Source organism: Pipistrellus kuhlii, unplaced genomic scaffold, assembly GCF_014108245.1.
Source record: "Pipistrellus kuhlii isolate mPipKuh1 unplaced genomic scaffold, mPipKuh1.p scaffold_m20_p_18, whole genome shotgun sequence".
Lineage (NCBI taxonomy): Eukaryota > Metazoa > Chordata > Mammalia > Chiroptera > Vespertilionidae > Pipistrellus > Pipistrellus kuhlii.
In genome coordinates this window covers 21086426-21100636 of record NW_023425493.1, presented here as the reverse complement: position 1 = coordinate 21100636, position 14211 = coordinate 21086426, and the positions used below count along the sequence as shown (strand labels likewise).

Below are 14211 nucleotides of genomic sequence, written 5' to 3'. Positions count from 1 at the left end.
CTCAGGCTTAAGCCACAGCCCAGCCCGTGGAGAGAGAACACCTCATCAGAGGGGAGGTGGCCCACAGCCCTCCCTGTTCAGCTCGGATTTCTAGATGTCCTTTCACTTCTCTTCTCAAAGGCAGAGGAATAAGAGAAGGTGGAGAAGCCTTCAGGAGCTCACCTCGTTGAGGAGGCCATTCCTATCTCTATAGGACCAAAAAAAGGGGGTGGGGGGAACTAGAATAAGACCCTCAAACCCCACCTCTTCCAGAGGTTACCCGTTAAGGGAGTGCCTGGCTATATAATAACTTCCTCTGACTCTCATTGAGCCTCCCTCTCGAAGGAGAGCCTGGCTAAGGACAGCAATCCATTTGCAACTTGGAAAAAAACTGTTTGTGACACAGAGGACCAGAACTAAAGACCCGTGTTCCATGGGACCTCAAATCTCAGTGACAGGGACCCTGAATTCTCCTCCTCCAGCCCCCCTCCCCCTTTCCTCCAGGCTGGACCCCAAAGCGCTAAAACCCGCCACCTCTCCCTGCGCCCCTCCCACAGAGACCCACAGGGTCACAGCCACGGGCAGCTCCGGGCCAGCCACGGCGCCGAACACCTTGGGGACTGTCGTCGGGAGCAGTGCAGGGCTTGTGGGGCCTCAGGGCCGGGGCAGGCACAGGCTCCGTGGGGGCTGGAAGGGCAGCCACTCCTCTCTCGAGGTCCCAGGATCACTGGGCAGAAGAGTCAGAAGGTGAGACCCTCTGGCCTGTGAACGAGGCTTGGGCTGGTGGGTGGGCAGGGTCCAGCTGCCTCTGGGGGCGCTGCCCATGAGATAATCTTGTGGAGGCTTCTTCTTCCGTGGGAGGCAGTGGCAGGGACTCATGCCGGGGGGTAGCAGGGAGGGGGGGCGTCTCGGAGGGAGGGCAAGGGGCGAAGGCACGTGCCCATCACCATAGCAACCTGACTCCACCACTGGCCTTTGATTTGGTCTTTTAAGGAAACATCCCCCTTCTCCTCCTCCTGGGTGGGAACAGGGGCCGGCTGAGGTGGCTGGGAGGAGGGAGAGGGACTAGGGTCAGGCCCGAGGGCAGCAGGAACCATGAGCAGCTAATTCCCAACCGGTTCCTGCCACCCCCTGCTTCCTTCAGGCGCTCAGGACCCGTTGCGATGCGCAGGGCTGTGACCCCGCCCTGGCTCCGTGTTACAAAACACAGACAGACGACAGAACGGTCACGGCCGGCGGCGCCCGCGGCTCAGAAGGGCGAGGACCGCCGCTTCCGCCCCGCCAGGGGCCGGTGGCTGTAGGGGCGCGTCTTCATCTCCACGAAGGGGATGGAGAACTCGTGGCCTTTCCAGTGGTACCAGTTGATGCCCTGGGAAGGAGAGGACGAGCTCGTCAGATCCCCGAGGTGAGGCCACGGCACAGCCTCCCCCCAGCTTTTCCGTTAGCCGCTCCCTGTGGCCGGGCCGCTCCGTGGCCGGCTCTGTGGCTGGCCCTCAGGGTTTGTGTGCAAAACCCCTGCAGCAGAGAAGCCTTCTGGCGGGTCACCGAGTGCCCGCTCGCTCCTGGCGGGAGGCCAGGTGGTTTCCGCCAACGGGGACCCACCCTGAGTCTGCCGGGACCACGGGGTTCCCCGGCTGCTGGCTTTCAGGGCTAATGCTGGGCACGCCCAGCGGGTCACCCGTCACCCCGCTCGGCCCACTCGGCCCAGGGGCACGTGGTCTCTCATGGGGACAGGCCGGTTAATACTGGTATTCCTCATTCTCTTCCTGGGACACTTCGTAGGGCTGCTTCCTCTTCTTCCACTGCTTCTGCCCTGTCCTGCCTGCCCCCGGCATCTGCATGGCCTTCCTCTTCATGATGCTCCTTCCCTGAGGCTCTGTGAGACCCGCCTGTGCCATGAACTCACGGGCTAAGGGACCCGCCGCTCCCCTCGCCCCGCCGGCTGACCGCCACCCACCTGGCTGTGCCTGGACTCCCCGTACTTCCCGTTGAGGTTGGTTCGGTGGCAGTTCTTATACCACCACGCCCCCTTGTAGGACAGGGCGCAGTTGGTGACTGCGATGTCATTGTCTCTGTCCTTGGTAGAGAAAGGGCGCCCCTGGTGGTAGCTGAGGGAGTCCCCTGCAGAAAAGGAACACCGTGAGGCTATTCAGTTGGTCCCTCCTTCATCAGGATTTTCTGGACGTTTGACCTGCTCCCAACCAACCTGGCCCCCCCTACGGGACCTTCACGGAGCCCCCCCTTTCCTTCCACTGAGCCCCCCTTTTCCTTCCACCTGTTGGTCAGTCCGGCTGAACTGAACCCCTGCCCCCGGGGCCAGCTGCTCCCACGCTGCTCTTTCCAGCTCATCTCCTTCCTCAGCCTGCTCAGAACTCTCCCTCCACTCGGGCCCGCACAGGACACAGACAGACACAACTCCCTTTGTCTCCAGGGGGTAACACAGGACAGCCTGGGTCACCGCCGTAAAACCTCCTTATCAGAATGATTCTGTCTGAAACTGTGTTTACTAAAGTGCATTCAATGGCTATTTTATGCCCAAAGCCAGTAAGCTGGACCAGGCAAGGCTCGTGGCCAGGGGGAATGGTCTGAAATTCGCAGCGTAACAAAGGAAAGGGGGCTTCTCTTTGGAGGAACCACCTGGCTGGAGGGGAAGTAATTGGACAGAGGCCGGAATTGGAAGGGCAACGCCTCGGTGGTCCTTTCAGTGCTAAGAGCGTAAAAACGCTGCTAAAATGATACCCTATCCTTTAGCCCTAACTCCGAGCTAACGCAGGGCCAATCCCTCCCTGTACCAAACAGAGAACATTTGGCAAAAACAGGCTTTCATAGAGTAGACCCCAGGGTGCAGGCCCAGCGTTAGGTGCTGATAAAACTATTAAGGCAACGGGTATTCTTCTGAGTGTAAATGTCACAGGCGTCTACACAGACAACCTGGTGGTGTATGTGGTTCTTGCGGACGAAGGGGGGGAAATGTGGGCACATTAAATGGTGTGGCTTGCTCTCTGATGGCTGTGATGATGGCTTGTGTGTGTGTGTCTGTCTGTGTCTGTGTGTGTGGGGCACCTCAGGACAAGAGTGATCTGACTTAGTTCCTAGCTCAGCAGTGGTTTCCTCATGTCACTGCAGGGGAGGTTTCTGCTCAGACAGCACAGGGTTCTGCTCTCTCTGGAGGAGCCCACATTGAATAGTCAGGACAAGACTCATTCTTGATCCTCCCCTTGAACGTAGGTGTTTCCATCTTAAAGCACGACCCCTGCCTGGAACTGTGTGTTCCTGGTTGCTCTGTGAAGCAGGGCGGGGATCCTATGACCGGGGTCCCAGACGAGGAAACCGAAGTCCCGGGAAACCCGTTTCACTTCAGGTGGTGAGGGGCAGCCCGTGCCTGGCTCACTGGCCGGCAGGGAGTGCGGGGCAGCCCAGGCCTGGGGCCGGGTACCTGCAGTGCCGTTGTAGCCGCCCACGCGGAGCTTGTACAGGCTCCCGCTGTCCTCCACCGAGAACTTGTCGTAGAGGGCGAAGGCGGCCTCCTGGGCGTCGCGCATGTCCACGCGCAGCTCGTAGCGGCCCTGGGACGTGATCCTGTGTATGTTGTCCAGCCCTGGGGAGACGAGTAGAGGCTGCAGCAGCCTGGCCCGGCGGCTTGGGAAATGGGAGCGGAAACGGGACTGTGGCCTCTAAGATATGTCCCGGGGAGGGAGAGGGGTATCGGGGACTCCGACTCTCAGACAGATGGTCTGTTGTCAGACACACCCGCCCCGACTCCCAATCAGCCCCTGCGGAGGGCCAGCCAGGTCTGCGGAGGCGTTCCCAGCGCAGGTCAGCTCGGGGTCTGGTCTGGCCTGGTGTCTGAGGAGCCTTGAGCCTCAGCATCCTGGCCCCATCCCCGCCACCTCCCTCCAACCTGGTGTGGGTGACGGTGGCAGGAGCAGCACAGGGGCCTAGTGCTCTGGCGTGAGTGATGGGAGCAAGAGGCAGGAGGAGTGGTCACAGGAACTGAGGGTGGACCCCGGGCCAGGATGTCCCAACATCCACCTCCCATCAGCCTGCGGTGGGGTCTGTCACCATTCATTCCATGCCCACAGCTGACACATAACTCACAGCCGCCTCCCTCTTGGATAATCACCTGAACGGAGTCACTGCGCCCAGAAGCTGCACTCTCCACCCCCACGCCATAGGGTGACCTCCATCAGGGCCTGATGTGGGGGTGCCTCTCACCCCAACCCCGAGGAGTTTATGCTCAGAGCTTCCCTAAAGATCAGCCTGAAGCTAGTCCCCAACCTAGACCTCACGTTTGCACTTTCCCCTGCTTTATCCTGCTTCCCCTGCTCCCCCTCCTGAGAGCACCCCCTCTAATAAGAATCCTGTCACAGTGTCACCCCAACCTGAGTACTGCTGCCATACGGCACCTCCCGGGGCCAGGCCTCGTGCAGGAGCCCTCACTGGCTCCGTTACCCACATTAAGTCCAGATGTCACCTCCCCACTTTACATCCTGCAGCCTTCATTCAACCCACCCAGCCTCTCTCCTCCCCCTGTGCCTCCCCTCTGATTTTCTCCCTGCCCCGCTGGCCACATCAGAAGGATCCCTGTCTTCCCTCTCCTTTGGGTCCCCTTTCCTCCTGTGTCCCGCGTTCCTGTGAGGCTGGAACAGTGGTCACAGGCTGCTGGGAGATGGGAGGGTGTCTGGGTCACCCCCCCCCCCCCCCCGCTGTGTCTCAGGATCTGTGTGCTCCTTGCCAGGAGCTCACAGGTTAGTATAGCGTTTCCCGGTGTGGGACGACATCTCTGAAGAGGACAAATATCTGGGGTTGTAGGGCTACAGAACATTGAACATCAGGGAGAGAGGTATTTCCAAATCCTATCCTTTTCCTAATAGATGAAGGAGCAGCCTGAAGCCTGATGCTGACCTTAGCTGGCATCTCGGTTTGGTGCTAGTGCTTCTGTGGGTTATCACCCGCACTGTTGCTGCCAGCTGCAGCGGGCCGGGAGGCCGGTTAACAGCCATGGAAGGATGTGAGCGTGGCTTTCCTGCAGGGATTTCCGAGGCTCCCTTTTAGGGCTGCACCTGACCAGCTCTCCACTTGGGGCGATGCTTCCACGTTTCTTTCCCCAAACAACGGATTCATGAACTGAACAGTGATGTGGAGAAAATGTAGGTGCATGTAGCTCAGGTGATTCACAGATGGGACGAAGGTCGTGGGGCAGGGCATGGAGCCCTGCCTGCGGTTTGCAAACTCATAGAGGGCCGGTGTTTCCTAGTCATTGACTTCTCTCTCAATATCCTTACATGACGTTTACCTTATATGCTTATTACCTACATCAGCAAACACAACAAAGCTGGTTACCTAATAGACACTCCACTGACTGACTGATGGCTACGTTTACCTGCTATCCCCAGGTAGGCAACGGGGTTAAGAGATGAATATGATGTGGTCCAAGCCCCACAAGTTCACGTAGTATAGTCCAAGGGGACCAGGAAACGGACACTGATTTGAGACAGGAAATTGGCCACAAAGAAGGCAGGGGCCAATTCTCCCGCAGGAAAGATGGGCTGTCTGGTCTGTGATCGGACATGGATGGACCGGCTCCCTTGCAGAGGGAGCGTCAGCGATTCTGAATGTTCGCAGTTGATGTGGGTGGGGCCGTGTGGGACGGGAGAGGTGCTCAGGGGTGGGCACAGGTGCCAAGGCAGAGGACAGAGGCCCAGCCAGGAGCTCAGGGGCTTGGATGTCACCTGGTGGCGAGGTGGAGTCCGGGGGATGGTTTGCACATGGGGTTGGCCGCTGTGCAGGTTTTGGGGGGTGAGGAAGATCACCCCAGTGGCCATGTGGACGCGGAGTGGTCCTGGCGGCAGGGAGGCCAGTGAGGGGGAAAGCGAGTGAGGCCCGGATGAGATAGTGACGGGAGGTGTAGGAGGCCACCAGCTGGGGAACGCGCTCATATCCTCTCCCCGCCTCCCTGTACCAACGGCAGAACATCGCAGCGGGAGGCAGAGGCAGGCCATCAGGATGGCCCGCCGTCTGCTGGGCCAGGTGTGCGCGTCCCTTCTCACACCTGCTCAGTTCTCAATCTCCACCTCCGCTCCTGTCAGCCCTCGGGGACACGGATGGTCACCTCTATGCCATTCTCACTTCCCTCCCTCCTGGCCAGGCCGGGGAGTAACATCCCCACAAAGAACCGAGCTTGGCGCCTGCCTCGTTCTCGTGAGGTGACCTGCCACCCCGAGGCCCTCATGCCTTCTCGCACACCGGGCCGATCCACGCTTTGCAGTTGCTTCCTGTCAAGACCCATCAGCATAAGAGACTATTAATGAGGATGGGAAGAGACGGGGCAGAGAGGAAAACACCACAATGAGAGAAAAACAGATCACTAGAGCAGCCAAACAGAGCCAGAGGAACTGAAAGCAATTCACAAGCTGTCAACTTCTCATCAGACACGGGGGTGCCGGTAACCCCAGAGGGGCCCACCACGGAGAGTGCTGGACGCAGAGCCAGAGCAGCTCTGGGGGAAAGCGGGGCAGGCCTTACCCAGCCAGAACTCGTCCTCCAGGTTCCCGAAGCCAGCGCGGTACTCCGCCCACTTCCGGAAAAAGTCCGTCTGGCCATTCTGCCGCCTCTGGAAGACCTGGGGAGAGGGGTGAGGACAGTGGCTGTGAGCGCGTGTTCTCTCTGCCAGGACAAGCTCGGACAAGGAGCACTGCGGGCAGGGCTGGCATCTGCACGGCCGCCCGTTCCCTGGAAGAACAAAGTGCCTTCTCTCTAAGTGCAGAGGCCCCGGTGGAGAGGCCGGCCGTGATGTTGACACTAATTCGCATCCTGCAATGTAAAGGACTCGGGGGCACAGCGAGCTCCCAAACGGGGGGAGTTGGTGGCTCTCAGATCCGTCCTTTGCACCAGGGAGTGTAGGAGAGAGAGAGAGAGAGAGAGAGAGAGAGAGAGAGAGAGAGAGAGAGAGAGGGAGGGAGGGAGGGAGGGAGGGAGAGGGAGGGAGGGAGGGAGAGGGAGGGAGGGAGGGAGGGAGGGAGGGAGGGAGGGAGAGAGAGAGAAAGGGAGAGAGAGAGGGAGAGAGAGAGAGAGAGAGAGAGGGAGAGAGAGAGAGAGAGAGAGAGAGAGAGAGAGAGAGTATTTCTCACCGAAAGCACAGGCCCAACTTCACATCAGCAGTAACTGTCATCATCCCATTGCAGGCAAGGCAATTGCATATCATTCACTCTGCGAGCTGTTTAAGTGCTCATTTCATCTAACCTCCAATACATCAGCCTCGGCTTCAATTTCCAATTATGCTTTACGAAGGAGGCACAAATATGTCAGAAAGAGAAAAGGAAATGTCTCCCAAGGGTAGCTATTAGGAGCACAGTCCCCATTTCCCTCCATTTAAATACTCCTTGCCATGCGCACCCGCCAGCTAGCGCCGGGCTGCTGCGGGCCGGGCTGCGGGAACCCTCCCGCCTGCAATGGCTGCATGACGGGCGGGGACGTTAGTGAGGCCACCCTTCCCTTCTCTCTGTCCGGAGCTATCAGACGTGGAGGAGGGTAGTCACAGGAAATGCTGTCTCTTTTCCTAATCACTGTGCTCCCTGAAGGCTGGGACAGCTCTGGAGACGAACCGGGGAGGCCAGGGAAGGATGGGGACACGGTGGCCTTGGTAACCGGAGGTGGCTGTCCATGCTCTGCCCTCCTCTGCTCCCTCAATATGCCGTTGTCCTACAGAAAGGCCCTAATGGGCTCCCCACAGAGGCTCACTCCACTGCTCCTCTTACAGCCACAGACCCCAGCGGGCAGCACCCGGGCCTGCACTGCCATTGCAGAAGGAACCCCTCCCTGGGCCTGGCCTCTGCAGCCTCCAGATGCTGTTCTCTCTCGGCCTGGCCAAGCCTAAGACGGGCTGCTGAGAAAGGGCCCCGAGGACAGCGGAGAGCCCCCCAGAGGGGCAGGAGGGGGGCAGCTGAAGGGACGGGCAGAGGATGTGAGGTGTGGGTCCGTGGGCGCTGCGCCCGGTGGAAGAGGACATTGGGCTGTCTGACATGCGGAGAGCAGCGTGTGTACTTACAATCCAGCCACCGCCGTCCGTGGTCATGTCGCAGTAGACCTGGAGCTTCTGGCTGGGCTCTCCGTGGAGGAAGATGGTGTAGACCCCACTCAGAGTGTCGCCGTTCATCAGGTGCTGGGCGCAGTCTTGAGGGTGAGGGAACACGCGGCCCCCTGCACAGGAAAAGAGGAAACCTCCAGAAAGCATCCTTTCCCCCTCTCTGCGCGAGCCCCTGGGGTCAAATCGGAGAAGGGTGCAGAGGGTCCGTGGGACCTCATCAGGAGTGTGGGGCATCCACTCTGGCCTCGCCCAGTGTCGGAACCCTGCCTCGCCCTGCATCCCGCTTAATCGATGGAGCAATCAGACAGTGGACCAGAAAGCTGGGCTCACGGTCTGGCTCCTCTACTTACCTGCTGGTTAGCTTAAGCAAATGGCCTGATTTCCCTGGCTATCAGTTTTCTTATCAGTGAAATGGGGATGATAAAAATACCCATCCCCGCAAAGGTGAAGATGTGAGTGGTTACTCAGGCGATGGCTACAGGTGCACGGGCCTCCTGTCAGAGCCAGCAGACACCAACCTTTCCGACCTCAGGGAGCACCCGTGGTCTGCAGACCACGGGTTGGCGACCGCTGATAAAGCCTTCCGCCATCCTCACAGCAAGCACTCAGGATCGCCCCGACAAGCTCAGTGTCAGCAAGAAGACGGCATCTATTCCTCGTGCAGAATAATCTCCCCATTGGACTCGATCCAGTGGCTGTGCTCCACAGTTCAGTGTAAGCTTAGAGGCGGCAGGGGAACACCCTGCCTCTCATCTTTTAGAGAGAGCAGCCCAATTTGTAGAACAATATCTAATTAGCTGAAAGAGAAGCTTAAATCATGTGTCTTGAAGAGCTTAGCTTTAGGGCACATCTTAGTGCTTGGTAGGCAAGCTGAGGAGGAGGGACCAGCGGAGGGCTCTCTGGACCGCAGGAGCTGAGAAAGCACAGGACCTGGGAAACGTAAGGTGCGGTAGAGGTGAACCTGCAGCCTTGAACTGTGCAGCAGTCATGAAAGGGCTGGGTAAGGACCTCATGGGCCAGTCACCACAGTGCCCCCTAGTGGCAGTGCTCGTGCACTGCAGGGTGTGACCCCAGGCCACTTGGAAAGCCTGCTGGAGGGTCAGAGCAAGTGACAGCCTCGTGCCACACAAGGAAGGAGACAGAGCCTCGTTGAAGGCCCAGGTCATCTGAGACACCTGTTACGGATCATCAGGGAAGCATCCTGCGTTGGGGAGAGGTTGTGGGGGTTCCACAGACTTTACACCAAGCCCCTCTGGAGATGAGTTAACTCCTTCGCAGGCAGTTTGGAACAAAGGTGCCACCTACTTCAGGGAATGACAGCTGATTTCTACAGAACTTGTACTTTGCCAAATGAGTTTTCATTTTCACTTAGTTCTTGCAAGAAACGTGAGAGGAAGGCAGATCACTGTGAATCAAAAAACTTATTTCACAGAGGAGACTGCCCTTGGAGAGACTGCACGACTTCCTCCCGTCACCGAAACTCAGGTTTCCAACCTCAGCCAGGTTCTCTGTGCTCTCTGCTAAACAAACTAGAACACAAGACCGGCTACGGGACTCACCTCCACCCATGGGTAAAGGATGAATTAATGTCTGTTTCTATCCGGTGAGCACACAAAGCCCTGAAGGCTTCAGTGACCTGAAGAAAGGCCCCATATTCAAACGAGCTGCCTTTATCCGCACCTGAAACACACGTCCTGACTAGCTGCAGGGATGCTCTTTGCTCTCTCTCATCGGCAGCTTGTCCTGGGGCTCATGAGTGCTCCCCATCCCACCTGTGCCTGGAAGTGGGGGACGGCTGCCTGTTGCTGTGGGAACCCCTCGGTTATTTCCCAGCTTCTAGGCCGCCTCCACCTGGCCCCAGGAGCAGCCAGCCTTCTCTCACAGCCTGGATTTCTCACTTTGAAAGATCAGCACAGAATGTTCTTGGTCTTCAGTGCGCTCCTATCTTGTGCTCTAACAGCCCCTTCTTCTGAATCAACTCAGCTTCTTAAAGGAGCCAGAATCCCACATTTCTACCCAGTACCCAACACGTGTGTCCCCAGTCATCTTCTCCCAAATCTTAAAATGACAGCCTCCTACCAGCACGCATATAAAACTAAACCAGACTTCAGAATAAGTGAGTAATCTTACACAGGCTACTTCACATTGACCACATAGATTATTTAATAGTTACTAGTGTGTGAGATGTTTTGAAATATCAGAAGGACTGTCATATAAAAGAATTCATTTTTTTAAAGTGAAAAAATGGGAATACAGTCAACTTGGGATGAAATGTGACCTCAGTGGTGTCACAAGTGGGACGAAGGGCCTTGATTCTAGTTCAGATTCCTGTCTGCTGACTTAGCCTGTCAGGGGAGTGACGGGGGGTGGAGAGCTCCCCAGTGGATCCTGTTTTACCCGAGCTCCTCAGAGGAGTCAGGTGCCCAGCAGATTGGGGACCCCACTCTTCCTCTCTGAGAGGCCAGGAAGTGGAATTATGTCCCCAGTGGTCGGCTTTCTCTGCCTCAGTCCAGATAGCTGCCTGGATAGACTCAGACTCTCTCCCGATTTCCTTTTCTCTATTTCCTTCCCTCTCTCTCTTTTCTTGAATGGGCAGGTCCCAAGATTTAGAATGGGGGTGGGGAAGGGGAAGAAGAAAGGCTATTTGTCCTTGAGTTTAAGCCTTGGCTCCAGTTGTTACCATTAGGTACATTTGGGGTTACTGGACTTCAGCTTAGCTAATAATGACGACCTCACTGATTACTGTTCCGCTGTGTTCATTGCGTGTGTGCTGATTCGGACATTTTTAGGGAATTATTGGGACAGATTTCATGCATCCGAGACACTCTGATGTCCTGCCACCTACTATCAGCAGAAACACACCTTTAACCTCACACAGATCATCAGTAATTTTTCTCAAGGCAGACACTTCAGGGCCCAGAGCAGCATGGGAGGCTTCCTTCCCTCTGGAGCAGTAGCCGGGCTCGCCTGACAGAGAGGCTTTGTCTGTCTGTAAGGCACAGGCTGTGTTGATTGCCAAGTTAAGAGGAACGCGATGCCAAGTGATCGGGACACTGAGATGGCTCATAGTTAAGTGTTTCTAGATGTAATTGTGAGATCGATAGGACAGCCACTTACCGGAAGAATTGCTCAGAAATTGGTTTGTGTTGGGCATCGGAAGGCTGACTGCGAGTGGAGGGAGGTGAGCTACGTGATGCGCAGAGCAATCAGACAGTCCCAGCAGCTGGGAGTGAAGGAAGAGGCCTTTCCGGTCCCTGCCCCGTCCCTTCCTTGTGAGGGTTCCTGGATACAGTTTCTACATTGGTCTGAGTTAGTGGCTTTGGAGAGTGTCCACTGCCTGTCCTTACGGCCTCAGCATCAGGACCAGAGAGAGGTGTTGGCGTTTCTCTCTGAGGACAGACCTAGCAGAGCAGGGTGTGCAGGTCCACAGCAGCACAGCGACTGCCTCTGGCCACCAGAACTTAGTAGTAGGTGTCTTTTCCCCAGAAGTGGGTTAGTGGGTTTGTGGAAAGAGCAAAGTTACCTGGTCAGCCCATACAGGCCATCAAAACTACCACCTTAGCCACCTTGAGAGCATCTTCTAACTCAGTGGTTATCAACCTTTCTAATGCCGCGACCCTTTAATACAGTTCCTCATGTTGTAGTGACCCCCAACCATAAAATCACTTTCCTCGCTACTACATAACTATAATTTTGCTACTGTTAATGAATCGTAATGTAAATATCTGTATTTTTTTGATGGTCTTATGCTCTACAGCACAGTTCTCAACCTGTGGGTTGAGACCTCAACCAGGAGACCTATTTCTATGGCAGATTAGCTGATCATACACTGGCAGTTGCCAGACTTGTCTCTGTGTCCTTGCTTCAGCATGGCAAGGGGAGAGTTGGGTCATGGAAATGCCATCTCCCTGCTCTCTTCCTATCCCTACTAGCATCCATTCTCCATATCTGAACCAGAGTGACATTTCTATAGTATAAATGTGATCTCTGTAGCTCACGTGCCAACAATCTCCCAATGATTTCTCCAACGGGATGGCTTCTTGCAATTAGTCTTGCAATTAGAATACAACCCCAGGTCCTCACCATGACCACAATGACCCACAAGGACCTGCAAGCTCCGGCCCTGCCTGGTACTCCTTTCCTTTTATAACTGGCTTTCTTTGAAGCTTCGGAACATACCAAACTCATTCCTCCCTCTGGGCGTAGTCATCGCTCTTCCCTCAGCCTGAATGCTCTGCCTTGTCCGATTCACTCTCATTTTTCATGTCCTGGCTCAAATGGCCTGCCATTCTAGCTGAGGGCTGGGGCTGGGGCTGGGGGAAGGAAGTGGCAAGTGACCATCAGGAAAGCCTTTCTAGTACAGGAGCCATCCTGGAAATTAGCTCTCTACATCGGTCCCTATTCCGTTACTCTGTTGATTTTTTATGGTCTCACCACTACTTGAAATTACCCCATTTCCTCCTCTTGTCTGTTCCCACTGCCTCATGCCCTTGGAGTGTTTAGTATAGTGTGTAACCCACTGGGAAGGTTCATTCAATATTTGTTAAATGTAAGATACCATGTGGACACTATTTCCCTTCCTATGATTATGAAAAGGGAAATAGAAATGAGCTTTTCTGAGAACATTTAAGACAGCATGGGTAAAAATGGGCCCAACCAAATTCTGTATATAGTGACGTTCAAGGCCCGAGGGCAGGTGGCATTACTACTTGACAAAATTCACTGCTCCCCCTACTGAAGGACCACACATCCCTGTCCAGTAGAGTAGTACAGACAACTCTAGCTAAATACATTCAGTGACACGGACCAATTCCTTAGAAACCATCACCTCCTGAGAGTCACCCAAGATGAAACAGACAACCTCAGTGGCACTATTAACTGATAACTCTACGGATTTGCATGGCCCACCATCTGCTGTCCCAGAACCCAGGGTTGGCCAATCTTCATTAATTTTTTACAACTTCCCAAAAGGAAAGTTTGTATTAGAATAGACTCTCAGAGTTTCCCTAAAGAGCCCCAGAGATCGGCTCGGCCAGGATATGGGATCCCAGGGACCGGAGCAAAGGCAATAAAGAAAAGTTCTCATTCCCCATCTCTGGGAACCTCCGCAAATGATTGTCTCCGCTTAACCTCAAGGTTAAGACAGCCTATTTTATAGCGTTCACTGCCTGTGAGGACAGCTTCAGTGAACGCCTTGTTTGCCGCTTATAGGATTAAGAGAGACAATGAGATCTGCTTCTCAGGAGATCACGTCGCCCGGTCTCTGTTGCTCTGCAGGGAGTCTTTGTTTTCTCATTTATATTCGTGTCTCCAAAAGACAAGTAGACCTTGGATGAAATTTCAGGCGACAGTAAATTATAAATAATGCATCTATATTTTTTCTCTTCTGTTCTACTTCTATTAAATTCTCCTTGGAGTTTTGTGCAAACACCAGGGACAAGAGGACAGGAAGCTATTAATGTGATTGTTGGAATGAGATGGGCTTATGTCCTAAGACAGGCATGCAACCAGGGGAGACATCTTGGTCAAAGGAGGCTTTGTAGAAGCCAATCTTTTCTCTATTTTAATTTTATATTTTTAACACCTCAACTCTTTTCCAACCCACTAAGGAGTCATCTGTTTGAAACAAGTCTCTTTTCTTGGCCCACCCAGGACAAGATGTGGGTTTGTCAGTGGATGGAGGTCACTTAGGGACCCAAGTTGAAGCTCTTTCATTCCATAAAATAAGGCATAAAAAGTGCTTAGAATGATCGGCTGAGGCCAGCGCCCTAAGAATAGGGTGATGCTAAGTGAAAAGCTCAGGTACTGTCAATGGAGTCAGAATGGATGCTGGTCGCTAGCCTCTGAGTCCACCAGTCCTGGTGCCATCATAGAGGAAGCTCTGGGGTTCCTCAGCAGGAGCAATTCATGGGGCTCAGACTGGCAGCACTCCAGTCTTCCCAGTAAGTGCAATACCCTGGTCTTTGTTTCTCCTTCTTCTCCTCCTCCTCCTCCTCCTTTCAAAATAGAAGCCCACATATGGAGCCTACAGGGTGCACTATGTGGCCTCCAGTGTGTGGGGAGTAAGTGAGGGTTCTGATGGGGTGGCGTGGCAAGGCAGTGCGCATTAATACTGACATTCAAATGACCATGCAGGTTTACCATAA

General features: G+C 55.0%; 1 protein-coding gene across 1 annotated transcript in view; it reads right to left on the bottom strand.

Moving 5' to 3' along the window:
- Positions 1–890: 890 nt before the first annotated feature.
- The window catches only part of TNR (tenascin R), a 56054-nt gene continuing 42733 nt past the window's right edge, over positions 891–14211 (bottom strand). Inside the window, exons 17-21 of the mRNA XM_036442673.2 lie at positions 8027–8178; positions 6505–6601; positions 3416–3577; positions 1937–2100; positions 891–1348 (exon numbers count right to left, since the gene is read on the bottom strand). Coding sequence (XP_036298566.1) covers positions 1229–1348; positions 1937–2100; positions 3416–3577; positions 6505–6601; positions 8027–8178 — 695 coding nt within the window. The 3' untranslated portion in view covers positions 891–1228. The remainder of the gene's footprint in view (positions 1349–1936; positions 2101–3415; positions 3578–6504; positions 6602–8026; positions 8179–14211) is intronic.